Below are 27,280 nucleotides of genomic sequence, written 5' to 3'. Positions count from 1 at the left end.
AAATCACAAATGTATTTACTTTGGATCATTAAGATGACACTAAAATGTGGATTTGTTATTTAAGTATTTAAGAAAAAAGTATATGAATTTTCTTATTGCACTGAAGCAATATTTTTAGTTTTATAGCACTGAAGCAAATCACGAATGTATTGAGAAAAAGTATTTAAGTATCATCACGTTTTTACTTCTTTAAAAAAAACTGAAAATGTGAATTTGTTATTTTTAATTTTGGATTTTTTAAATTTTAAATAAAGGTATTTTTATTCTTATTTTTTGTTTTCTTTAAAAATAAAAACAGAAAATATCTAAACCAAACGCCACCTGATATGTCTTAACGTTCTCCACACATGACCGTAAACTCAAAACAATGATTTTGAAATGGTGTCTAATTTATAGTTTTCATTTGTACTTTTACTAGTAAAGAAAAAAAACTGGCCATAACTAAATTGTAACCAAATAATTTCATAGTTCGTAAACAAAGATATATGAATTGTCATTGGACTTTATCTTACAATGATCTACGTTATTTACTTAAACTTATATATTTAATTCTTATATTAGATGTGATCTTATATAATAAACAATCTATAACTAATGCGTGTTTGGTAATGTTGCCCGGTGCTCTGTTGAACTATAACATAGTCATGCTTTTGTTTTTACAGTCCCTTATGTAAAAATATACCACAAAGAACTTAAAATTGCAGACTCTTCCAAATCTATTATAGGAACAAAGAGGTTGTAAGCAATGTGAAGATAACTTCATTAAGAAATTCCTAAGATACTATTATCTCATATGCAGTTTTTCTTTTTAGAGAACAACAAATCAGGGCTCGAATCCTTTTCTTTTTAACCTTCTGATGTCAAATTCTTAACATACTATTGCCTCATTTGCAGCTTTTTGTTATGTGCTGCTTGGTCATTTCATTGCTTGCTGCCTTGGCATACTCTAAAGAAAAATCTTTAGATATATCATGCATAAAGAGCATTATTGACAATCAACGTTTGTAATGAGCTATCAAAGTGTTGCTCAAAGCCTTCAGAGTATTTACACTGACTCAATGTGTAAATAATTCCTCTGCAGATCGGCAAGTCCAATCAAATGAAGCATAACAAATGTTGCTTGTCTTGCGCTTTCCATTCACAATCTGCAAGTATGACCATCTAAGGATTTTTTGTTTTTTTTTACATTTGTGCAATTAATAATTAAATAAAAATCAACTACTATATGCTCATCACGTTAGGCAAAAAAACTAACAACTAAAGCTCCAATAATTTGGCATAAGTGATTAAGTGGGTATCATGATGAAGCAGAATCGCATGCATGTTTCAAATTGGAGAGTACAAAATGCATGCTGCATACAAAGTACGCTAGGGTTTGCATGTGGCAGCAATATATAAGTGGTAAGTACAAAAGGCAAATTCACAAAATGTACAATAGAGCTTCGATAAATTCGAGTGAAGGACCCGTGAGAGAACTGCATTAGTTAGTAAGTCAGAGACAAACAATTCTTTGCAACAAATAGTAGGTGGTATTTAAAAATAATGCATTATTATTAAAAAAAGTACAACGTACAACACATTATTGCATAACAGCATGAAAGTCAACTTCTCTTTTAATTTTGCTCACATGCACGATCAAACAAAATAGCAAAACATTTCACCAATGCCAATAATTCAAATAACCACTGTCTGGAAAAGGTGATAATAGCATTGCATCAATTAAAATGCCAAATAGTTGTTTTAGAAGGGTAATTCCGGAATGGCACTGCTCTATGAACAGTGAAAAATGCCTTGGAAATTATCCTCCTTTTAGTAAGTATAGACGAGTAAAACAGAAATATTATTGTACCTATTAGTAACAATAAGTTATCCTACTTTTCTAGCACGGAGATAAAAATTGATTATCCAGTTACCTAAGCTATGGTCATTCTACTCAATTATTTTTTAAATAAACCCTTGATTACGAATTCATTATTTCTTTATTAAATTAATAATTTAGTGCCTATGTCATGATTCGTACCTTTTAGTTATTATAATTTAAAAGTAATTTTTTTAGTCCTTACCATTTATATTTTAATTCTTTTTTAGTCCCTATAGTGTAAAATTGGCTTATAGTTTATATTTTAATTCTCTTTTAGCTCCTATAATTTAAAAGTGATAATGTAATATTTTTAATCCCTATAATTTATATTTTAATTAACTTTTAGTCCTTACTACAATATGTAAGAATTAATGTCTCATGTGAGAGGCATGTGACTTATGTAGGGACTAATAAGTAAATAATTAACGATTAAAGACTAAATTGTAATTGGGCTTAATAAGAGAAGTTTCTAGAACTAACTGCTACTTGATGGGAGTAGTGGTTATAAAATGGGCGATCATACCAGCACTAATGCACCGGATCCCATCAGAACTCCGCAGTTAAGCGTGCTTGGGCGAGAGTAGTACTAGGATGGGTGACCTCCTGGGAAGTCCTCGTGTTGCACCTCTTTACTAATAAGTAAATAATTAACGATTAAGGACTAAATTGTAATTGGACTTAATAGGAGAAGTTTCTAGAACTAACTGCTACTTGATGGGAGTAGTGGTTATAAAAGGGGCTTAATACCCACTAATGTGGAATAAGGTCCCCTTCCTGACCAAAAAGTGTTATCTCTCAACCATAGCCATCACGAACGAAGAGAGACAGAAAAGAAAGGTCAAAGGAAGTGAAATCTTATTTCTCTCCTCTTTCAAGGAAATCAAAGTACACCGGAGAGAAGTTCCTATGGAGAAAGATACAAGTCTTCCTAATGGAGAAAGGTACACATCATTATCTATTGTTGTTTATTGATTGTTTGTGAGAATCATAGGTTTCAAGATCCTATTGTTTCCTATAATTGAAAGTCTAGAAAACCCCTTAAGAATTTTTACATGTGGTATCAGAGCATGTGTTATGAAATTTATGATTCTCCAAGAATGATTTAATTTCTCTCAATTATACATGAACCCTAATTATGAAATTTAGGGATAATTTAATTTCTTTCAATTATGTATGAACCCTAATTATGAAATTTAGGGATAATTTAATTTCTCTCAATTATGCATAAATCCTAATTATGAAATTTAGAAATTTTATTTTCCGCTACATACATTGTTTTATTGACAATATTTTATTATTGTTGAATACCAATTTTTGGAGAAAGATTATTTGAAAACTTATGATTATCGGAGAGAAAGCTTCACAACATGTATATATTAAATTTGGAGAAAGTTATTACTTCTAATGGTGAAAGAAAGGAAGCGTGCCTAAACGTAAAGATTCAATTTCAATTTTGAAAAACTGCGCAGGTACGAAATTGCTATTTGCAACCTTATGTTTGCTATTTCCAATCCCACTTGATCTTTTTTTTCCGAAAAATTATTGTTGAACGTGATTAAAGGATTGAAAGTTTATATCCTGTAATTAAATTAACGTGAATGCTTTGAAATTATTGGTAGCAGTAAATATATGTATATGTTACATATTTGCTTGAACGTATTTGAATGCAAAAACATAAATAAATATAAATATTATTTTATGGCCTGGAACAAAATTAATAGAATGGCTATGAATTGTTAATAGCAATAAGTATGTACAGGCCATATATATTTGATTGGAATTAAATGTATGTTAAATTTGTTAGTCACCAAAGTGGCCAAATTTGTAAGGTTATTTAATTCCAAATTAACGATTATTTCAATAATATTTGGTTGGAATTAAATGTATGCTGAATTTGTTAGTCACCAAAGTGGCCAAATTTGTAAGGTTATTTAATTCCAACTTAATGGATTATTTCAATTACTCATAGAATAATGGATGCTAAATTATATGATTATTGGTTTATGGGTAATTGAAATTCATTGTTATAAGGCATTTATGGATCGCCCAAAGGTTGATTAGTTGTTCTTATAATTAATGAATATAATTGTAGGCAATTTGTGTGTATCATTAGTTTTATTTATATGCCCAAAGGAAATAGATACTACAAATTGGTGCATATTTAATTGCCAAATAATGTTAAAATTTTATTAGTATCATTATGTTTGTATGTTGTATGTTGGTGTATCACCCAAAGGAGAACATCAATATACATTGTCCGTTATCTGAATGAATCATATGTATGACATGTATTTTATGTCTCAAAACACATATGTGAATTTTATTATGTAATACATGTTTTGAATTCATTGGATTCTTATTTTAATGGGCTTAACTTCTCTGACTGAAATGAGCAAGTCCAATTTCACCTCGGTGTTTTGGATCATGATCTTGCTATGTTGGAAGAGAAGTTTGTTACTATTATTGATGCTAGTAACAATGAAGAGAAAGTCCATTATAAAACTTGGGAAAGATCTAACAGACTCAGCCTAATGTTGATGAGAATGACTGTTAAAAACAGTATTAAGACAACTCTCCCTAAAATTGAAAGTGCTAAAAAGTTTATGTGATTAGTGGGAGAGTCTCTCAAACAACTGATAAGTCTATTGTTGGGACATTAATGAGTACATTGATCACCATGAAGTTTGATGGTTCATGTACTATGTATGAACATGTCATTGAGATGACAAACATTGCAGCAAGACTTAAGACCTTGGGAATATAATGGTTGTGAATGAGAACTTTCTTGTTCAGTTTATTCTAAACTCATTACCGTCTGAGTTTGGCCTGTTCTAAATGAACTATAATACCATGAAAGATAAATGGAATGTGCATGAATTGCACAGTATGTTAGTTCAGGAAGAAATGAGGCTTAAGGATCAAGGAAGTCACTTAGTCCATTATGTTAGCCACCAAGGGAATCAAAGAGCTTGAAAAGAAATTTATGAAGAAGCATGATAAAGGCAAAGGGTCATTAAAGAACAATGACGACTCTTTGCAAATCCAGAAGAAAGTTATCAAAGGACAATAATTGTCAATTTTGTAAAATTAAGACATTTCCAAAAGGATTGCCTAAAGTGTAAGTTTTGGTTCGAAAATAATGGTGAGCTTAATGTTCATGTATGTTTTGAATCAAACTTAACTGTAGTTTCCCATGATACATGATGGATTAATTCTGGATGTATGACTCATGTTTCTAACATTATGCAGAGATTCCTTACAATCCAAACCATAAGCCCAAATGAGAAGTTCATTTTCATGGGGAATGAAGTGAAAGCTCCAGTGGAAATAGTTGAAACTTATTGTTTAAAACGCAACACTGGACATCGTTTAGATTTACTAGAAACTCCTTATGTACCTAGTTTATCTAGGAATTTAGTTTCATTATCTAAACTTGATGTTACTGCATACTCTTTTAATTTTGGTAATGGATGTTTCAATTTATTTAAGCATAATCATCTCATTGGTATTGGTATTCTTGTGATGGTTTATATAAATTGGAAATAGACAGTTTGTATGCTGAAACTGTTTTAACTTTGCATCATAATGTTGGCACTAAACATAGTTTAGTGAATGAACGATCTGCTTTCTTGTGGCATAAACGTTTAGGTCACATTTCTAGAGAAAGGATGGAAAGATTAATAAAGAATGAAATTCTTCCTTATCTAGATTTTACGGATCTAAATATTTGTGTGGGTTGTATTAAGGGAAAACAAGCAAAACATACAAGGAAAGAAGCTACAAGAAGCACTCAGCTTCTTGAAATTGTGCATACTGATATTTGTGGACCTTTTGATGTTAGTTCTTTCGGAAAGGAAAGATACTTTTTCACCATTATTGATGATTATTCACGTTACGGTTATGTCTACTTACTGCCCGAGATTTCTTAGGCAATGGATGCCTTAGAAATTTACTACAATGAAATAAAAGGGCAATTAGACATAAATGTGAAAATTATTAGATATGATAGAGGTGATGAGTATTACGGAAGATATGATGAAACTGGGAAACACCCAGGTCCATTTGCTAAGCTTGTTCAGAAACGTGCATTTGTGTGCAATACACAATTCCCGGTACACCACAATAAAATGTTGTATCAGAAAGGCATAATAGAACTTTAATGGATATGGTTAGGAGTATGTTAATCAATTAGACTTTACCCGTATCTTTGTGGATGTATGCCTTGAAAACTGCCATGTATTTGTTGAACAGGGTTCCTAGTAAGGCAGTTCCAAAGACACCTTTTGAACTGTGGACAAATAGGATACCTAGTATAAGGCACCTGCATGTTTAGGGTTGCCAGACAGAAATAAGGATTTATAATTCGCAAGAAAGAAAATTGGATGCAAGAACAATCAGTGGATATTTCATTGGTTATCCAGAAAAGTTAAAAGGGTATATGTTTTATTGTTCTAATCATAGTATGAGAATTGTCAAAACTGGAAATACAAGGTTCATTGGAAATGATGAAATCAGTGGGAGTACAGTTCCACGAGAAGTGGAAATTAAAGAAGTTAGAGTGCAAGTCCTTTTAGCTTGGGCCTCTAGCAGTAATGTGATTGCTCCTTTTAGTTGTTGTTACAAAATTAATGAAGAGGAGCAACACAATAATGAACTCATGATGCATAATGAACATATTATGGAAGAACTACAAGAAGTAGCATTAAGGAGGTCTCAAAGAGAAAGGAGACCAGCTATTTCAATGATTATGTGGTATACCTACATGAAACAGAAACAAACTTAAGCATTAATGATAATGATCCATTTTTGTTTTCACAAGTTGTAAGTTGTGATAGTTCTGAGAAGTGGTTAAATGCCATGAAAGAAGAGATAGATTCCATGGAACATAATGGTGTTTGGGACCTTGTAGAATTACCAAAGGGTTGTAAGAGAGTTGGTTGTAAGTGGGTCTTCAAGACTAAACGTGACTCTCATGACAACATTGAACGTTACAAGGCTAGACTTGTTGCTAAGGAATTTACTCAAAAAGATGACATTGATTATAAAGAGACATTTTACTGGTCTCACGAAAGGATTCCTTCAGTATTATCATGGCATTAGTAGTCCATTATGACTTGGAGCTACATCAGATGGATGTGAAAACTGTCTTTCTTAATGGAGATTTAGAGAAGAATGTTTGTATGGACCAACCAATGGGGTTCTCAGTTGAAAGAAATGAACACATGGTGTGCATACTAAAGAAATCAATATACAGTCTTAAAGCAAGCTTCCTGCCAATGGTATTTGAGGTTTAATGATACCATTATTTCTTTTAGATTTAAGGAAAATACTGTTTATCGGTGTATGTATCTGAAGGTCAGTGGGAGTAAGGCTATTTTCTAATTCTGTATATTGATGATATCTTGCTTGCAGCTAACGATCTTGGTCTTCTTCATGAGACTAAGAAATTTCTCTCTAGAAACTTTGAAGTGAAAGATATGGGTGAGGTAAGCTATGTGATAGGGATATAAATATTCCATAATAGATCACAAGGATTGTTAGGCTTATCTCAGAAAGTATATATATCGATAAAGTGCTAGAGAGATTCAAGATGGAAAGGTGTTTAACATCCCCTATTCTAATTTAGAAGTGAGACAGAGTTAGTCTCACACAATGTCCTAGAAATGATATGGAACGAAAACAAATGAAAGTGATTTTGTATGAACGACAAGTACTCTAAGGGTGCTAAGTGAAAGCTAAAGGAGACATGACTAACCTCCAGCCATTACTATTGTTGTTCTGAACGTTCGTGGGGGTGGCGATTTTGCTCCACGGCAACTTCGTAACTGATTGTGGTTCCAAACCCTTGCTCACTCGTACTCGATGGTGTTAGTATATGAAAGAAGGAGCGGATTCAGTGATCTATCAAAGCAACAACACACACTTTATATAGAGTTCTAGCCATCAACAAACTCAAGTGTGCAACGGAATATGAGAGATAATTATGGGATAATGGTTACATGGTTACAACAATTTTCAAATATTAGAGTTGAACCTGGACAGAATATGGATCACATCAGAAATAAATTTTTCACATGATAACAACTCAGTATCCTAACTAAATATTCGGATAACAAACCGCATATGCTTGTTCCCGAAGACATGGGATACTTACAAAATCGTGAAAAAACTAACATTCTCCCACTTGGTCCATTTAACCCTCTAAAAACAAGTATTATCTTCCATGTATCACAATATACCAAGTTTCTCAATGCTCTTAACTTAATAATAAACCGCATGCTTATCCTAGGTCAAAATTCAAATGATACGTCTCAAAATAAATAAGTGCACAAAACAAATGAGAAACATCAAACTTAATAAGAATTTCATCAAAACAATAAATGTACTTACAATGAATGTTACATTATGGAACCAAGTCTCATTTGCACTACATGATCCTTAAAATTCTTTGGTGGCATGCCTTTAGTTAAGGGATCAGCGATCATCATGTCTGTGCTAATGTATTCAATGACAACTTTCTTTTCTTTAACGCGTTCTCTTACGGCTAAATATTTAATGTTGATGTGTTTACTTTGACTTCCACTCTTATTGTTCTTAACCATAAATACCGCAACAGAATTGTCACAGTACAACTTTAATGGCCTGGAAATAGAGTCCACAACTCTAAGGCCAGACATGAAACTCTTCAACCATACACCATGCGAGGTAGCCTCAAAACAGGAAACGAACTCAGCCTTCATAGTGGAAGTAGCAGTTAAGGTTTGTTTGACACTTCTCCAAGATACAGCTCCACCGGCTAACATAAAAATATAACCAGATGTTGATCTTCGTGAATCAACGCAACTAGCAAAGTCTGAGTCGGAGTAGCCAATCACTTCCAGATCATCAGTTTGTTTATACATGAGCATGAAGTCTTTTGTTCCTTGCAGCTTTCCAATGATCAATACTTGGATTACTTTGATATCTTCCCAAAACACCACCAGCGAACGCAATATCAGGTCTAGTGCAAACTTGAGCATACATAAGGCTTCCAACTGTTGAAGCATATGGAATATTTTTCATGTGTTCCCGCCAAAATCATTTTTGGGGGATTGGCCCAAATCAAGTTTATCACCTTTCACAATGGGAGCTACACTTGGTGAATAAATTTTTATATTAAATCTGTCTAAAACTTTGTTGATATAGGTTTCTTGAGACAAGCCTAAAATGCCTCAAGATCTTTCTCTATGGATCTTTATGCATATGACATAAGATGTCTCTCCCATATTCTTCATATCAAAGTTCTTTGAGAGAAATTGTTTCACCTCATATAGCATACCCTTATCATTAGCCGCAAGCAGAATATCATCTACGTATAATACAAGTAAACAAATCTTACTCCCACTGGCCTTCTGGTATATACAGTGATCCATGACATTCTTTTCAAAGCTAAATGAAGAAATGATCTCATGAAATTTTAAATACCATTGGCGGGAGGCTTGTTTCAATCCATAGATGGACTTGTTAAGCTTGCAGACTAAGTGCTCACCAATACTAGATAAGAATCCTTCAGGTTGTTTCATGTAAACCTCTTCTTCTAGATCACCATTCAGGAACGTTGTTTTCACACCCATTTGATGCAGCTCAAGATCAAAATGACCAACTAATGCCAAAATTACTCGAAGAGAGTCTTTCTTAGATACAGGAGAAAAGGTCTCTGTGTAATCGATTCCTTCTCTTTAAGTGAACCCTTTAGCAACAAGTCTTGTCTTATGTCTCTCAATGTTGTCTTCTGAGTCTTTCTTGGTTTTGAAGACCCATCTACATCTGATGGCTTTTACACCAACAGGCAACTCAACGAGATCCCAAACTTGGTTAGATTCCATAGAATCCATCTCATCCCTCATAGCATTATACCACAAATTTGATTCCTTAGAACTCATGGCTTGTGAAAACGTCTCGGGATCATTTTTGACTCCAATGTTGTAGTCTGATTCTTGTAGGCACACTACATAATCACTAGAAATTGCTGTCTTTTTTACTCTAGTAGATCTTCTTAATGCTGCTTGGTGATCCTGCTGAGGAACTTGTTCAACCGATTCTTCACCAGTTTGTTCAATATTATCATGTTGTTCCTTACAAGCAAATTGATCTACATTATCACTTTCAACAGCTTGTGGAACTTCAATCATTGGTTTTCTAACACCATTTTAACTTGAGGGGTGGGAATGACTGCAATCTATTACCTGTCCCAGAAGGTTCAGCTTCATAGTGATCCCTTTCAGAAGAAATGTTTTGATATTGATCACTCCCATTGATCAAGTCATTTTCAAGAAACTTTGCATTCCTTGATTCCACAATCCTAGTGTTGTGGGATGGACAATAGAACCTATACCCTTTAGACTTTTCAGCATATCCAATGAAATACCCAGTAATAGTCCTAGGGTCTAGTTTCTTCTCTTGTGGGTTATAAACTCTCACTTCAGATGGGCATCCCCAAACGCGTATATGTCGCAAACTCGGTTTCCAACCCTTGAATAACTCAAAAGGTGTCTTTGAGACAACCTTGGTTGGAACTCGGTTTAATATATACGCAGCTGTCTTAAGTGCATCAATCCACAAAAATTGAGGAAGCTTTATATTACTCCTCATGCTTCTTACCATGTCTAATAAGGTTCAATTTCTTTGTTCTGCCACACCATTCTGATCCGAAGAACCTGACATAGTGTACTGGGCAACAATCCCATGTTCTTGAAGAAATTTTGCAAATAGACCTGGTGATTGTCCATCCTCTGTGTATCTACCATAGTACTCCCCACCTCTATCTGATCTCACGATCTTAATTTGTTTTCCACATTGTTTCTCAACTCCAGCCTTAAAAACTTTAAAGGCATCTAAAGCTTCATTCTTAAAATGAAGTAATTAGAGATACATATATCTTGAATGATCGTCTATAAAGGTTACAAAGTATTTCGGACTATCTGCATCCATGTCTGGACAACATATGTATGTATGTATGATTTCTAATAAATTAGAACTCTTCATTGCATCCTTTTTAGACTTGTTAGTTTGCTTATCCTTAATGCAATCTACACAAGTCTCAAAATCAGCAAAATCCAAAATACTAAGTACTCCTTCATTCACTAATCGCTTAATTCTCTCAATAGAGATATGTCCTAATCTCCGGTGCCACAACATAGAGGATTCTTCATTCACAATACATTGTTTTAACCCAACAGAAACGTGCATAGAATTATAAGTAGCATTGCTTTTCAATTCAATCGAATAAAGACCATCAATTAATTGACCACAACCAATAATTTCATATTTATTCAGTAAATTAAAACCAAAGTCTGTAAAATTAAAATAGAATCTCAAGGGCGAAAGTTTAGAAACAAAAATTAAGTTTTTACAAAAACTAGGAACATAAAAAACTTTCTCCAAATGTAATTTAAAACCACTACTTAAAACTAAGACGCACGTTTCAATGACCTCTACATGCAAGCTCATGCTACTCCCTGAGTATATGCACTGCTCACTTCCCACTGTCTTCCTTAGGCTTTTCATACCCTGCAAGATATTAGAAACATGGATTGTAGAACTAGAGTCAATCCACCATGTATTATGATTCACATTAATTATATTAGATTTATAACAAACGAAAGTAAATGGTGTACCTTTCTTCTCAAACCAACTTTAAAATTTGGGACTGTCTTTCTTTATGTGTCCTTTCTTTTTACAGAAGAAACACTTTGACTTTTTTTTAATTGGTGGTTGAATCGGAATCTTTCCTTTATTGGTCCCTACAAACTTCTTCCTATCCTTTCCAAAAGCAGAAGTAGTCAAATTTACCTTTTCACCCTCTTCCATTACTAATTTGTCCTCTTCTTGAACACGCATGGTCATCAGCTCATTAATAGACCAGTTATCCTTCTGTGTGTTGTAAGAGATTTTAAAAGGTGCATATTGTTGAGGTAGGGTGCACAAAATGAAATGTACCAGGAAAGATTTAGACATGGTAACTTCCAGGGTTTACAACTGAGCCACTATGTCCCTTAAGTGCATGATATGGTCACACATACCTCTTGTTCCAGTAAGCTTAATGGAAGAGAATTGCATAATGAGTGTGGTAGCAAGCGACTTCTCAGAGGTCGTAAACTGTCCATCAATAGCTTTTAACAGATCTCTAACCTTATCATGTTGGTTAACTGAACCACGGATACTAGTGGATATGTTGGTTTTATGAACATAACGGAGAGACGATTAGATCTCTCCCACCTTTCATAAAGGTCAACAACATCAAGTTCGCTAGTTTCAGTAATAACCGATGGCTCATCCTTCCTTATACCATAGTCAATATTCATCCATCCCAAATGAAGGAGAATTTTTTTCTTCCAAACCTTATAATTATCACCTTTCAATATGGGAAGATCATAAAAAATATTCATAGGTTGTGAAACTACAAACAAACACACATGCTCATTAAGCAGATTTGAGATTAAACAAATGTCATGTTTTGCCAATGCAAATCATGTCTCAATATATGAATCTAATGACACAAAACTTGTATGTGGGCTAAAGTTCTATTCAATTAGATTCATCATGCAACTTTGTGATAAAACTATTAAATCATGTTCTTTTCCTTAATTCCTGTGGGTAAATTAAGTAATATAATCTAATATTTTATCTTAATTAATCATACAAATACAACAAAATTCTTGTGGGTAGATTTCATCACATTACATATGATTAATCATAATTAATATTTCTAATGTGATTATAAAATTTAGCATATAGTTTTACTCAATTAAAGATGTTGTGGCTACTCTCTAATTTAATAAAATTATATTAATCACTTAAAAATAATCTTTGCATAACATACTTAATAATGCAAATGTGTTCAATATTAATTCATAAAAGTTACATGTATAACAATCATACCAATTCAAAATAATATTGTATGTACATGTAATAAACTTTAAAGGATCAAATCTAATGCATACCAGTATTTAACATAATATTACATGTTCAGCATAGCTTAGAGACACAATTTTTAAATAACTTGTACATAAATAATTTATCATTCAGCGGTTATGAATATATATGAACTGCACATAATAAATGAATAAAACACATTTATTTATTAAAAACAAAAACATGCAATTAAAAGGCCACCAGTGAGATTCGAGCCCGTAACAATAAGGTAATATAAAACACATCAACCACTAGATCAAGTCACTTGCATGTGCATGTTTATAATATCTATTAACAATTTCATATCAATAAACAAAACACGTGCATGTACGTCTTTAACCTCCAGCCGGGTCATAAAGATTCGATTAATACTTAAAAACCCGATTATGAAAACCCACTCCATTATATGCATTTTAGACACCCCAAAACACGTTTTAAATCACACAAAAAAATAGAAAACTCATTTCATTCCTAATTTTGATGTTATTTCTAATTAAGGAGACTAAAAACATAACACCTATATACTCAGAAAATAAAATCCGTAAATGCACAATAGGAACAACCCAACAAGCAAGGCAGAGATACAAACAAGCTCTGATACCAAATATAAAACATGATAAAAAAAAAAGGTCTAAATGATAAGCGGAAGCTAAAGGAGACATGACCAACCTCCAACCATTGCTACTGTTGTTCTGAACATTCGTGGGGGTGGCAGTTTTGCTCCACGACAACTTTGTAACTAATTGTGGTTCCAAACCCTTGCTCACTCGTACTCGATGGTGTTAGTATATGAAAGGAGGAGCGAATTCGGTGACCCATCAAAACAACAACAGATACTTTATATAGAGCTTTGACCATCAACAAACTCAAGTGTGCAACGGGATATGGGAGATAATTGTGAAATAATGGTTACATGCTTACAACAATTTTCAAAATATTAGAGTTGAACCTGAACAGAATATGGACTACATCAGAAATAGATTTTTCACATGATAACAACTCAATATCCTAACTAAATATTCGGATAACAAACCGCATATGCTTGTTCCCGAAGACATGGGATACTTACAAAATCGTGAAAAAATTAACAAGATAAATGAATAGACAACAAGAATGATCAATGACTTATCTGCTCGTGGCTTAAGGCTACATCTAATGATTCATCGTTCCAGTTCTAAGGTGGATTTATGCAAATCGTACACGATATTAAACGGGATAGAGATTCCTCCCGATCAGCATAAAAGTTATGAGTCTTTTCTTCATAGGGTTCGTGTTTTTGTTGTATTTTGTTGCGTTGTGTCCTCTTTTTGATTTAGTTGTATTTTGATAAGTTTTGATAGAAATTGTTACTATTTGGTATGTATTTATCATTTCGACTATGGGTTTACAATACTATAGGGTGCAAGACATATTTCTACTTTATGATGATTTTATTTCAAATATTTCATTATTTTTGTCTCATATTTCATCTTACATTAATTTTGCCTAATTATTCGAGCTTCTTAAGGCAAGCCAAATCTTTTAAGGTCCTAAGCATGTTAAGAGTGCATGATGAATTGTCTAAGTGCCTTGCCACACATTGGACAAATAATATCCACGTCATCCTTAGTTTCTCCATTGCAATTTCTCCTTCAGCAATAGAATTTCATTGCAGGCTCTTCTTTCGGAGTCTCATCCACGTCACATTTTTTCTCTCAAAAAAGCGTTGGCATACTATTTTAATTGATAAAAACATAGTGACAGAACAATGTTTATCCAAGTCATAAAAAAGTTAAACTCTTAGGATTTCTAATTTTTTTGGGTCACCAGATTTTTAAATTTAATATTGTTAATAAAAAAAATGGGCAGTGAAAAAGTTATATTTTCTTAAACGCATCCACCCAAGGATAAGATAAAACGAAAATACTGTAGCATAACATGTTTGATTTAATTTCTTATTTTCTACTTTCAAGAAATAAAAACATTGAAAATACTTTTTCAGACGAAAATGTATTTTTAGATTTGTTTAAAATTACATTTCTTGTCACCGCGTTTTCATTTTACCTAAGATGAGAATACTGATTTCAACTGAAAACGAAATTTTATTATTTCTAATTTTTGATTCATTAGAAAAAATATTTTCACTAAAAATGAAAACAGAAATCCAACCAAACACATTTTCATTACCATTTTCTATTTCCAGTGAAAATGAAAACAAAAAACAGCCAAACCAAACATCCCTTATTAACCCCAAATCCAGGTTAACACTAATTCAGACATTTTTTTAAAAGATAAGCAATGATACCAAATCCAAACACACAAATGCACCATCCTTAATTGCCACATCATCCATTAGTAGGATATTACTAATAGAATTGCACCAATGACATGCTTTCTGAATTGCAAAGGTAATTTCAGATTTTATTCTGAAGTTGTTGGCAATGTAGTTCCTAAGATGATGGTATTTACGCAGATGATCTCACTCAAGCCATGAATGTAATAATTGGTCTATCTCAATTCTCAATTATCAATTGCATCTGCGCCTCACGCATTGAAAGACTAAAGCCGACTAGTCATGTTTAGAGTCTTCATGATGTATGCATAAGTGAAGGCATCTTCCTGGAGCTTCTCAAATCTACATCCACATACAACACACGAACAAAAAAAATTACAGTAGTCTGATTATATTTGAGACAAAAAAAAAAATCTTTTACGTAATCTTTAAAGTGAGCAAGAGTATAATCATTCTTAAATAATTTTAATGAGTTAAGACTACTATACATTTAAATTAAACAAAGAGTGAATATCTTTTTTTAAAAAAAAGAAAGAGTGAATATCTTCTTATTCCTTCAATTTAGAGACAAACTCAAAGAAGACTTGAATTCAGTTTGGATGAACTTTTCAATGATAATTTATATAAAAAAATAAAAAAAGGTTAAATATATCATTTTTTATGTTAAACTTAACTTGTATATTTTAACTTTTTTTTAAAATTCTCTTCTCTAACTTCTTCAAAAGTTAAGGGGCCGTTTGGTTTTAGAAAATATTTTTTATTTTCTTTTTCTATTTAACTATTTTTACTTAAAAAAATTTGCCATATTTTTACTTCATTGCCTATTTACAATTTTTTGCATAAGAAACAATGAAATCAATTTTTTTTTACTGTTTTCTGTGTTTTAGTTTTTGTTTTCATTGTTTCGTATACTTTAAAAAAAGGAAATAACAAAAATAAGATAGTTTTGTAATTTAAAATAAAAGTAGAAAACATTTTCTCAATCGAAATGGTCTCTTCTCACGAGTTGATTCATTTTACCTTTTCCTACAAATTTTTATTGAGATGTTTATCCAAACTAACTCCTGTTCTACATTTCAAAAACTGGGAAACAACTTTGGAGCTGGTTCATACAACATAGGACACATAGTTTTAAAAACTGGATTGATCATTGATCTGATTAAGACACTGGGTTGATGGGTCACACTGGTTGAACCGGTGGATTAGTGTTTGAAGAGCATAAACTGGTATAAGTAACATAAAACATAAGTATATGCATTAATTGTGTTATAAATTTAATAATTAATCATAAAAGTTTGGTGGTAAGTTTATCTATTAAAACCGAGTAACTAATTCAACCAGATCGGATCACCGGTTCAATCATTAAACCGGCAGGTCACACCGGGTTGATCTGATGATTAAACTGACCCAGCAAGACCTCCGGTTCTTTCATAATCCTTTAAGAAAATAGTTTACCATTGTCCTAAACTCATCGATGCAATAGAATTGCAAGCCACTCAAATTTAATAAATTAAATTACTTAACAACTTCTATATATTAAATTTAAGCCCATGTTTTTTGAGAGTGACATCTTAATATACACTATCACAAACACAATGCTTCACGTGACTTCCGTTCTACTAATATCTATATCTTTATTTATCTTAAATATATATTACTTAACGGAAATCCATTGTACCAGCACAACGAGAAAGTTTCACATTCTGAGACAAAAATGTAAAGGAAGGGGGTGGATTAACGTTATGTTGAACGTATAAGTTATGCAAACACACACTTTTGAATTGTCAGATCATATTAAATTAATAAAATTTGTTTTGACTCACATAATTTATCTTTATAATTTTCTTAATTTTAAAATTTTTATCTCTATAATTTATTTTTACCATATAAAATATTTTTCACATTATTAACAATGAAATCTTCTGTTATATTTTCTTTCTTTTAAGATACCTGTTTTTAACATTGTTTATTAACGATGAACATTTTTTATTATTAATATTTATATTTTAAAATTTGACTTAAATTAAAATACCGGTAGCAAACATGAGAAATCTGAGAGTACATCATACCTTCCCGACTTGGAAAAATGTCCAGCACCAAGCTCGCATTTAAACAGCAGTATGTTATCATCAGTCTTCATATCCCTCAGTTTTGCCACAAACTTCGCAGGTTCTGAATACAAAACCCGTGGGTCTACAGCATGCGCAAGCAGATATAATATCATAAATAAGATGCAAATTTCACATGTAAAATCAAAGTATATATTTCAAGACAAATTATCAGTAATCACCACAGAGGAAGAATGCTCAAGCTTTAAATATTAAAGTTCAAAACAAAAACAGTGTAGTGACATGAATCACATGTGCTTACCATTTAATCCTGCTGTAACAAGAATGTGTGGATAATTCTGTGCCTTCACCTGCAGAAAATGAGAGGATTTAAAACTCATTTCATGCAGAAGAAAATAAAAATTATGCTCGGACTGAAATAAATGATAGCCAATGAAAGAATACAAGGCATCAAGCACAGCCATAAGTTTCTCACGTTATCAACGGGGGAATATGATTTCATGTAGAAGTAGAATTCCTCCTTTCTAGGATCACCCCATTCCTGCAGTAACACAACGAAAAAATCTCATTTGTAAAAAAGAAAAACAAGAAAAATCATATCATAGACATTCTGTGGACTAGCTTGAATAATGAAACTCAAGAATTTTGATAGCACATATGAAGCCAAGACGTGCCCAATTATAATAATCTTTGAAGAATATTGATGGCAATTTAATGCCTTTTATTACTATCAGTTTAGAGGGCGAGCCCTGGTGCAGCGGTAAAGTTGTGCCTTGGTAACTTGTTGGTCATGGGTTCGAATCCGGAAACAGCCTCTTTGCATATGCAAGGGTAAGGCTGCGTACAACATCCCTCCCTCATACCTTCGCATAGCGAAGAGCCTCTGGGCAATGAGGTACGAAGTTTTTTATTACTATCAGTTTAAAAGGGCTTTTAAAAAAAAAATATCAGTTTAAAAGGCAAATGAATGGTATGAGAATTTAAAAAAAAAATCTTCTTATTCATAATCTGAGACATTTTATGACAAATAATATGAAAAAGAATGTTAAAACAGTTTCAATGGCTTAAGGCCCCAGAAAAAGAAAAAAGAAAGTTAAAAAACAGAAAACACACACGCAGAGGGACTGAGGGACATCATGCAATGACCATGCATAAATCAAATTAGGAACACAGTATTTCAGAGATAAAAGTAAAAGCCAGGGTCCGGGGCTAAAGCCACACCAAAAACGGAAAAAAAAAAAAAAGATAGGGTGCACATGGCTGAACAAGATTAGAGTATACTATGAGAAACAAATATGTAAAGTAATTCCTCTAAAGACATGGCTTGGCTAGACAAATTCATCCATTTTAGCAAGGAAACAAGTCCAGCTAAAACACATTTCCAGAATCCAATTAACCAGTATTCAAACGTTTTCAGATATCCATACGGAAAGAGAGAATAAGAGAAAGAAAATTACCTCCCATTCTGAGGTAGTGAGAGGAATAGTTGGATCAAGCATTGTTGTTACAACATCCACAAAAGGTACTCCAGCAACAGCAGCCTTGAATAAATCTGGTCTCATATTAAGAACTGCACCAATTAGCAAACCACCAGCACTTCTTCCTTCGATGCACAGTTTTTCCTTAGAACAGAATTTTTTTTCAATCAAATACTCAGCACATGCAATGAAATCAGTGAAAGTGTTCTTTTTCTTCAACAGCTTCCCATTTTCATACCACTGCCTTCCCATTTCACCACCGCCACGTATATGAGCTATTGCATATATAAAACCCCGATCTAACAATGAAAGCCTTGCTGATTTGAAACTAGGATCTATGCATATCTGTTGACAATGTGAGGTCCACTAAATTATTCATTCTAGAAGAAATGGAAGAAGACGTTCAAAGGTGTAAAGACCAGATTCCTAAATGGAAAAAGTCAGCAACCAAAGGAACAAACAGGATAACAAATAGTGCCCACTGCTCATATACAAGAGGGAACATAAAAGTAAACAGATAACAATCTTTACATACTGAATAATTAATGGCACAAGGAATCATAAACCTATTGCTGAAGCAGTCAATAAGTTAAAAAGGAACATAAATAAGGATGTTCTGCATAAAAGCATCTTGCACTCACTAAAATTGTATAGTGACAGAGATAAGACTATATCTTATTTCTGAAAAAGAAAAAAATGAGTGTTTAGTGGCAGAAAAAGGGACTAAATGTTCAATTATATTTAAAAGTACAACATTTACTTTCAAGTAGTAAGCATTAAAGACCGATTGAGAAACAGCAGCAACTTTCATCCATCATCCAGTTTCCAATACAAATCAAAGCATTGGATTCAGCATTGGTATTATTGTATGCAATTCAATTAATTTCTATTCTTTTACCTCATACGATCCATATCCATAGAGTAGTAATGGATCTGATCCATCTAGTTTCACAAGATCTTTTCGGTAAACAATTGATATGGGAATCAAAGTTCCATCCGAAGAAGGTGCCCACTGCCTTTCGGTGACATAACGTGTTGCATCAAAACCTCCCAGAACCTGAGTAAAATAGGACCAATACAGGCACAGAGAATAATTAAACAAGACCAAATAAAATGAAGAAAACCTATAATAATAATGACAACAACAATAGAGGCATGATTACCTTAACTATTCCCATTAGTACCAAACACCTTTTCAGACCTAGCTTTATCACGCATGTTCACCCTACTTATCACATGATTCATTTTATTAACAAATAACCCATTCTATTTCATAAGATGGAATTTGGAACTACTTTGCACATTCCTAATACCATGAAATGAATATTACATCAGATCTGTCTTAAAAATAGAGTTGAACATCAAATTTGCCCCTTAAAATGACACTATGAATCAATTTGGTCCCTAAAACTTCGTACCCCATTGCCCAGAGGTTCTTCGCTATGCGAAGGTATGGGGGAGGGATATTGTACGCAGCCTTACCCTTGCATATGCAAAGAGGCTGTTTCCGGATTCGAACCCATGACCAACAAGTCACCAAGGCACAACTTTACCGCTGCACCAGGGCTCGCCCTCTAATTTGGTCCCTAATATTATAAAAAAAAAACAATAGTTTCCAACTTTAACATTATCTATCAATTTGATCCTTGGAATTGCGCAATACTGGTCAATTTGGCTCTTAAGTCTTAACATTACAAAAACAATTAATCAGTTTAGTCCCCGAATTTGACAACCATCGTTACTTTAGTCCTTGAGAGTGAGCCCTAGTGCAATGGTTAAATTGCACCTTGGTGACCAGTTGGTCATGGATTCGAATCCGGAAATAGCCTCTTTACATATGCAAACAGTGACCATCCCCCATGTGCTCGCATAGCGAGGAGCCTTCTTGCTTCAGGGTACATTAGTTTTGTTACTTTAATCCTTATTTGATAGCCATCAGGCAATATGGTCCTTAACATTGAGGACCAAATTGACTAATACACACCAAAGTCAGAAACCAAAATGACTGATAGATACCAACTTTAAGGATTAAAATGATGGAATCTAATGTTAGGGACTGAAATGACTGATCATTGCCAATTTAAAGGACTGGAATTTCTTTTTTGTAAATTTAGTGTTTAGGGACTACAATGAATGTTGATTATAATTTTAGGAACTAATTTGATGTATTATTCCAAAATATTGGTAGGTCAACCCTCATCATAGCTTTCTCCAAGAGTTTCATTCCATTTTTCGGAACTTAAATTTTATGTCAAAATTCAAATTCTGCATTTCATATGCTGTCTTTCAAAATCCGTCAAAAATCAGTAAATTCTTTGAGAAAAACCCAGAAGATAATAACAACTAAAATATGAAATAAAATAGTCACTAGTGAAATTAAGGATGCCAGTCAGCAGAACAAAACATAGCGGAGGTCAAATTTATGTGATACCAGAAACAAGCACTTCAACAAAAGAGAATAGTAAGCCTTGCATAGAACCAAGAAATATACATAACAAATTATTAAGACAGAAGAAATGCCAGATGTGAAATTGAGACATTGTAGAAGGTTAACTGCCCATTTAACTTACCGAGTCAATCTTCTTCAAAACAGAAATGCCTGCCTTCATATCATAATCATAGACTGAGGAAGGAGTCCTCAATGAGCTATACGAAAACCGTAAAATACTTGATGAAAACTCTGAATCTGAGGATTCTGCTGAGTATACAGGATCAACAAAACTGACCGCCTGACCACTTTCAAGGCTCCTTAGTGGTTCACCAATTGGTGGAAGGTGATAAACTATTATTTTTGGTAGACCATTTTCTCTCTCATATGCTACTAGATGATCACTAAAAAGTTGTATCTCCTGAATTTTAACACTAAAGAAAATTCCATGTAAGTTTTGATGAAATAGAAAGACACTAGCTCCAAAAATTTCTATTGTTTACATTTTATTCATTCAATGATTTTATATGTTGACGGATGATAAGAATCATCACATAAATATAATGTGACAGCAAATTAGTTCACTATAAACTGCAATGGAATCCAATATCATGTCAAGGAACAGCTCATCAAAGTTTATTTGAAAGGTGGCCAAAGACAGTTTTTTACATATCAAATAGTAAATTAGTAATTAAGAGAACAAAGACCAGACAGACAGAGAAAGAAAATTGCATGAGCAGAACACAATTACATACAAAGCATCTTAGAAAATATGCTTTCTTTTAGAAATTTAGAATGCAGTCTTGACTACGACTAATACATGGCTTTTAAAAATGAAACACTATACCTAGCATAAGAGCAATTCATCATGTTCCAGTAACCAAACCAAAAAGCGGGAAATCAGCAATTAATGACCACATTGTTCAGAAAGCTTTCACTGATATTTAATATTTTACATCCTTGAGCACAATACCTAGTAGCCGACACACTCACAAGTCAAGTCATTATATAATTTATTCAAGATTATGGCCCAAAATAAACATAACAACTGAGCAATTATACAGAAATCGTGTTACCTTTCCCTGTGAGGAATAAGAACTGTAGTTGAAGAGGTGTTATTGACAGCACAAGCTACAACCTCTGAATTGAAAAACTGATCACTTCTCCTCTTAATAAAGAAATGATCTCCACGATGGCTGACAGTTGTGTCAATACCATCAACACGTGGTGTCAGAACTTTAAGACCCTCTTCAGGCTTAGAAACATCCAGATAAAAATTGAACCTTGTATTTTTACTCTCTGATGCAACAAACAAATATTTCTTGCTCTCAGAAGCTTGAAGATCAAGAGAAAACATATCATCCTTTTCCACATAAAGACAAGTATCCTTTGATTGTTCTGTTCCCAGCACATGAAACCATGCCTGTATTACTTGAGATGTCAGCATAACAAGTAGACAATTAACAAGTGTAATAATGATTTAGAGATGAGACCAACAAAAAAAAAGGAAATTGATTATGGAACAACATGTCAAAGTAAACAATGTAAATATATTCAAATACCATCTTGGAGCAAGGATTGGACACACATGTTTCAGATTCGGAAGAAAAAAAACGATTTTGGGGTATGGTTTCTTCTGATTTGTTGAGTTTTTAGCTGTTTTCTAAACTTATCTAGTTACTATAACTATTATTATTTTAAAAAATAAAAATAAAAACATTTTTCCCCTTTAAAAGCACCAAAAATTGAGCCCTTAATTAATCAGAACTTGGCGTCTAGCTATGAATTAAGCGGAAAAAATTCAGAAACACTGCCACATTGAATCACAATATCACACAGTAAACTGCAAATCTCGTAATCCTCTTTTCAGCATCTTTATCTGGCTAAACTTCAAATTCAATTTGGTCAATTTTGCTCCTAGTCAGATTGAAATTCAAAACGCCCATCCAATGGGTTTGGAGTTTGGGCACATGAGAATTTGGTTCAGTTTGAGCTAAGATGGTCAAAACGTGTGAGAATAAGACCAATAGAGCTCCAGTTATAAGTGTTGATAAGATGTAGGATTGCTTAACAATTAAAGGTAAAGGTAGACTAAGAAAGATTGAGTGAAATCATTAAAAGTGATCTTGAATTAAATGGTCTTGCTGAAGAAGTTGGGAAAGTTTTTGTTGTTGCTGCTGTTGTTGAAAAAAAGAAGTATCATTAGAACCAAATAGGTCAATACTGAGTTCAAAGGAGTATTTCCCACCTTGTCAGGCCTGAGAATCTCATCCATTGTGATGTAAACGAAAGCATTGTCACCAGCCCATTCAAGGTATGATGTTACACCAACAAGAGGCTCTCCAATAGTAGCTTGAGTCTCAACATCAATGACATAAATAGTATATATTTCATCTCCCTTGGTGTCTTCTGCATATGCTACCAACTTGTTATTTGGGCTAACCTAAAAAGAAATGAAGTTTGAAATAAAATAGCAGCAGGTCAGAACTTGGAAGTCAGGAAACAAGCCAGAAGAAAGTGAGAAAAAATGCCATAATAATGATATGTTCTAACCTTAAAAGCACCGATACTGTAGTATAGGTGATGTTGTGCCTTAACATTCACATCCAAAATAACATGCTCTGGAGGAGCTTCAGGTCCTGTGGGCATGATGTCATGCACAGATGGCACCTTTTGGTTATCAGATATAAGGCGCCTGCAATATTGAACATACTCCTTCCCTTCCAAAGTTCTCTTATAATAGTAATAAGGCCCTTTGCGTAAAGGTGCAGAGACATCCTCCTCCTTAATCCTTCCTCTTATCTCAGCAAAAAGCTTATCTTCAAATTCCTTAGTTCCTAAAAAATTTCAAAAAAAAAAATTAGTATAATTTTTGCTGATAATCTGACGAGACTTCCTTAAAAAGTGTGGGAGGGTGGGTGCAGGGGCAGGTCTAAATAGATACAACAATAGGATTCCCAACTCCGCACTTTGGAGTCATAGAGCCTTTACCTCCTTTATGTTTGTTCTGTTTAACAATGAATCATTTCCATATATTGCAGGGGAAGTGAGCAGAAGACTGCCTTGTAAAGTTACACGAGAAATGCTACCAACACACTTTTTGGTACATTCTTTTGAATACACTCTCTAGTCTCTACTATTAGTCGAAACTTATTAGAAATAAAAAATTCACAATTTTATGGGTCTTAACAAGACATATTCAAGATTTTTTCAAAAATTTGAATTCGAAATTTTAGACTGTGTAATCGATTACACAATTTTGTTAATCGATTACCAGCAGTTAGTAAACGTTTTAATTCAAATTTTAAAAGCTGTAATCGATTACACAATTACTGTAATCGATTACCAGACAGGATTTTCAGAAAAATAATTTCAAGAGTCACAACTTTTCAAAGGCTTTATTCATGACCACCAATGGTCTATATATATGTGACTTAAACACGAAATTGCTCAGAGATTTTCAGAACAACAAAGTGTTTATCCTCTCAAAGAGCAAATTCATTTTATCCTCTTAAGAATTCCTTGGCCAATTCAATTGCAATTCATTAAGGAATTATTTGAGTACTCAATCTGTAAAATCCATCTCTTTCTAGAGAGATTTGTTCTTCTTCTTCTTCTCATTCTCTAAGGGATTAAGAGACTGTGAGTCTCTTGTTGTAAAGGATCTCTAAACACAAAGGAAGGATTGTCCTTGTGTGTTTAGAACTTGTAAAAGGAATTTACAAGATAGTGGAACTCTCAAGCGGGTTGCTTGGGAACTGGACGTAGGCACAAGGGTGTGACCGAACCAGTATAAAACTGAGTTTGCATTTTCTCTTCCCTTAATCTCCTTTATTTATTATTGTTTTATATTCATATTCAAATTGTTTCATTTGAATTAATATTTAAGAAGATTGTCATTAAGGGAATTCATAACTTGAGTAAAAAGTGAAATAGATTTTTAATTAGGGGAAACAGCTTCGAATATCTTAATTCAACCCCCCCTTCTTAAGATATCTGAGGCCACTTGTCTAACATAAATACATTTTGATCAATAGTAGCGCGTCTTTTGTTAGCACTCCTCAAGTTACCCTACACATCAACCTCCAGCTCGAGAAGAAAGTAAAAACTATAGAAGGCCTGGGTGCATCTGAAATAGTTTCTATAGCCATTAGGATCTGCTGTCTAGGAGGCGTTTTGTCTTGTGCATAATTAAATTTAAGAAAACATTTACTATAAATTTGCTACAAACTTGGAGCAAATTACAGTAGTTGTAATTAATAGATAATTGCTAGGTTGGAATTTTCGTTGTACAACCATCACAGGTCAGACTTGGTAATCATGTCGACGAATTGATGCAGTCAAATACTCAGATTAAGTCAACAATTTTTTTGCTACTGTAAGTTGTAACCAAGGCTCTTAAGTAAATTCAAACTTCCACGGTCTTGCTTACAGTGTGCTATACATCCATGCTGATGCGGATTGTATTTTCATAAGAAAAATAAAATTTCAAAAGTAAGAAGAAAGAATAATGACGGTGAAAGCGAAAGAGGATAAGAAAAATAGAATTCGCACCGGACATGATGGAATCGGTGTAGGCATTTTCCTGGCGGAGGTACGAGAGCACTTCGGGATCGGTGCGGGAATCGTCACGGAGCCAATAGTAGTTGTCGATTCTCACGTCGCCGAACATTTCCATCGCATGCTCCACCTTCTTTGCCACCGGAGGAGGCGGGGACTGAGACTGCGACGACGGATTCATCGGCGATGCGGAGGCGACGAGACGGCGGTGGCGAGAGAATGCTGCGGTGGCGGCGGCGGAGGAAGGAAACGGAACAGCGGAAGAGAGAACAACGGTAACAGCTAGGGGAATGCAGAAAATGCGACCAAAGTTTAAGCGAAGATTTGGAAGTACCATTTGTTTGTATTTTTCTTTATCGATCTTTATCTTTATTTTTTCGAAATAGTCTAATTTTTTTCTTTTTTTCTTTTTCTTTTTTTTTTCTTTTTAATATTTTTCTATTGTCATGGAATCTGGAACATGGAGAGAGAGTGAAGTGTTTTCATACTTGTTTCTTTCTTCCTATCTATGGATGTATAATTGAAATGAAATGTTAGAAACTCTGAATTACGAGTGCAATTTGCTCATTGAAATGAAATGTATGATTGTATGGCTAGAAGAGTGAGCCCAGCGGTATCTCTATCTTTCCAACTGAATATTTAATACGAAATGACATTTAGAATTGTCATTGTGCAACATATTAATTATGTGATACACACACTGGAATATGACTTTAAAGGAATTTAAAAGATTTCCTGTGATAAAAAAATATCGGGATGTTATATCAAGATTCTTTAAATAATATAAAATACGATTTCTAATATTTAATTAAGATTATCATGCTTTTTTTTAAAAGAGGGTGTGAAAATTCTTTACATTAAAAAAATGTTATGCTAAAATTTGATGGTATTGAATTGAGAATTTTTAAGTCTTACAAAAAGTCTTTTGATATAAATATATATATATATATATGCATATACTTAATATATTATTATTGAGTAAATTTTGTGTAACTTTTTGGTAAGGTGTATAAATATCATATTCACCCAATAATCTTAACCTATGTGATTTTTTTACTCTCATTTTTTTCTCTCATTACCATCACAAGTATATTTTTCTATTTTTGTTGAAGGAAGTATAAATATTGATATAGTAATACTTGATATCTCCTTTTTTTTTCAAGCTTACATGTCTTCTCTACACTTTAGTAAAAGATCATTCAAATTTTTTTTTCCATTAATCAACTCGACAAATTTATTATGTACATCATAAAAAAGGAAAATGTCAAAAATACATAATTTTTTTTTAATATTTGACCTTCTTTATGTGCTCGATCAAAACACATAAAGATAATCTTTTATTTTACATAATACTGTTTATTGATTATATGCTAAACTATATTTTTTCCTTAAAATTAGAGTTGTCTTTTTTAGTCTTTCAAATTTAAATTTGTATTTTTTAATCTCTTAAATTCACTAAATATTTTTAAGTCTCCTGAATTTTTTGTTGGTTTGGGATGCATAATTTATCATATTTTTTTATACCAAGAGAGACTAGAAAAAGATCTCATAAATTTGAGAAAAAAGATAAATTCACAAAGATTAAAAACGTATTTTTATCTTTATTATGTTATACCAATATTGTCTTGGCATCCATTTTTATGAAGTAATAAAAAGTTA

The 27,280-nt window shown here is 33.0% G+C and overlaps 2 protein-coding genes and 1 non-coding gene across 3 annotated transcripts; 1 reads left to right on the top strand and 2 right to left on the bottom strand.

Moving 5' to 3' along the window:
* The first annotated feature begins 2,370 nt into the window (after positions 1-2,370).
* On the top strand, positions 2,371-2,489 carry LOC114403939. The gene has a single exon (XR_003664706.1). It is a non-coding gene; the product is annotated as a 5S ribosomal RNA (ribosomal RNA).
* A 5,770-nt stretch (positions 2,490-8,259) lies between these two features.
* LOC114402080 lies at positions 8,260-10,032 on the bottom strand. The gene is made up of 3 exons (XM_028364616.1): positions 9,758-10,032; positions 9,166-9,289; positions 8,260-8,895 (listed from the first exon to the last, which is right to left on the bottom strand). Exons 1-3 carry the CDS (start codon positions 10,030-10,032, stop codon positions 8,260-8,262), a joined length of 1,035 nt encoding a protein of 344 aa, XP_028220417.1.
* A 4,924-nt stretch (positions 10,033-14,956) lies between these two features.
* Positions 14,957-26,229, bottom strand: LOC114402495 (protease 2-like). The gene is made up of 11 exons (XM_028365090.1): positions 25,616-26,229; positions 23,615-23,898; positions 23,310-23,504; positions 22,138-22,484; positions 21,204-21,495; positions 19,532-19,690; positions 18,613-18,978; positions 17,631-17,696; positions 17,457-17,505; positions 17,156-17,279; positions 14,957-15,428 (listed from the first exon to the last, which is right to left on the bottom strand). The coding sequence occupies exons 1-11, from the start codon at positions 25,956-25,958 to the stop codon at positions 15,353-15,355; spliced, it is 2,301 nt and encodes a 766-aa protein (XP_028220891.1). The 5' UTR covers positions 25,959-26,229; the 3' UTR covers positions 14,957-15,352.
* Positions 26,230-27,280: the final 1,051 nt, after the last annotated feature.

The sequence above is a fragment of the Glycine soja genome, chromosome 20 (assembly GCF_004193775.1).
Source record: "Glycine soja cultivar W05 chromosome 20, ASM419377v2, whole genome shotgun sequence".
NCBI lineage: Eukaryota > Viridiplantae > Streptophyta > Magnoliopsida > Fabales > Fabaceae > Glycine > Glycine soja.
This window is presented reverse-complemented; position numbering and strand designations above follow the sequence as displayed.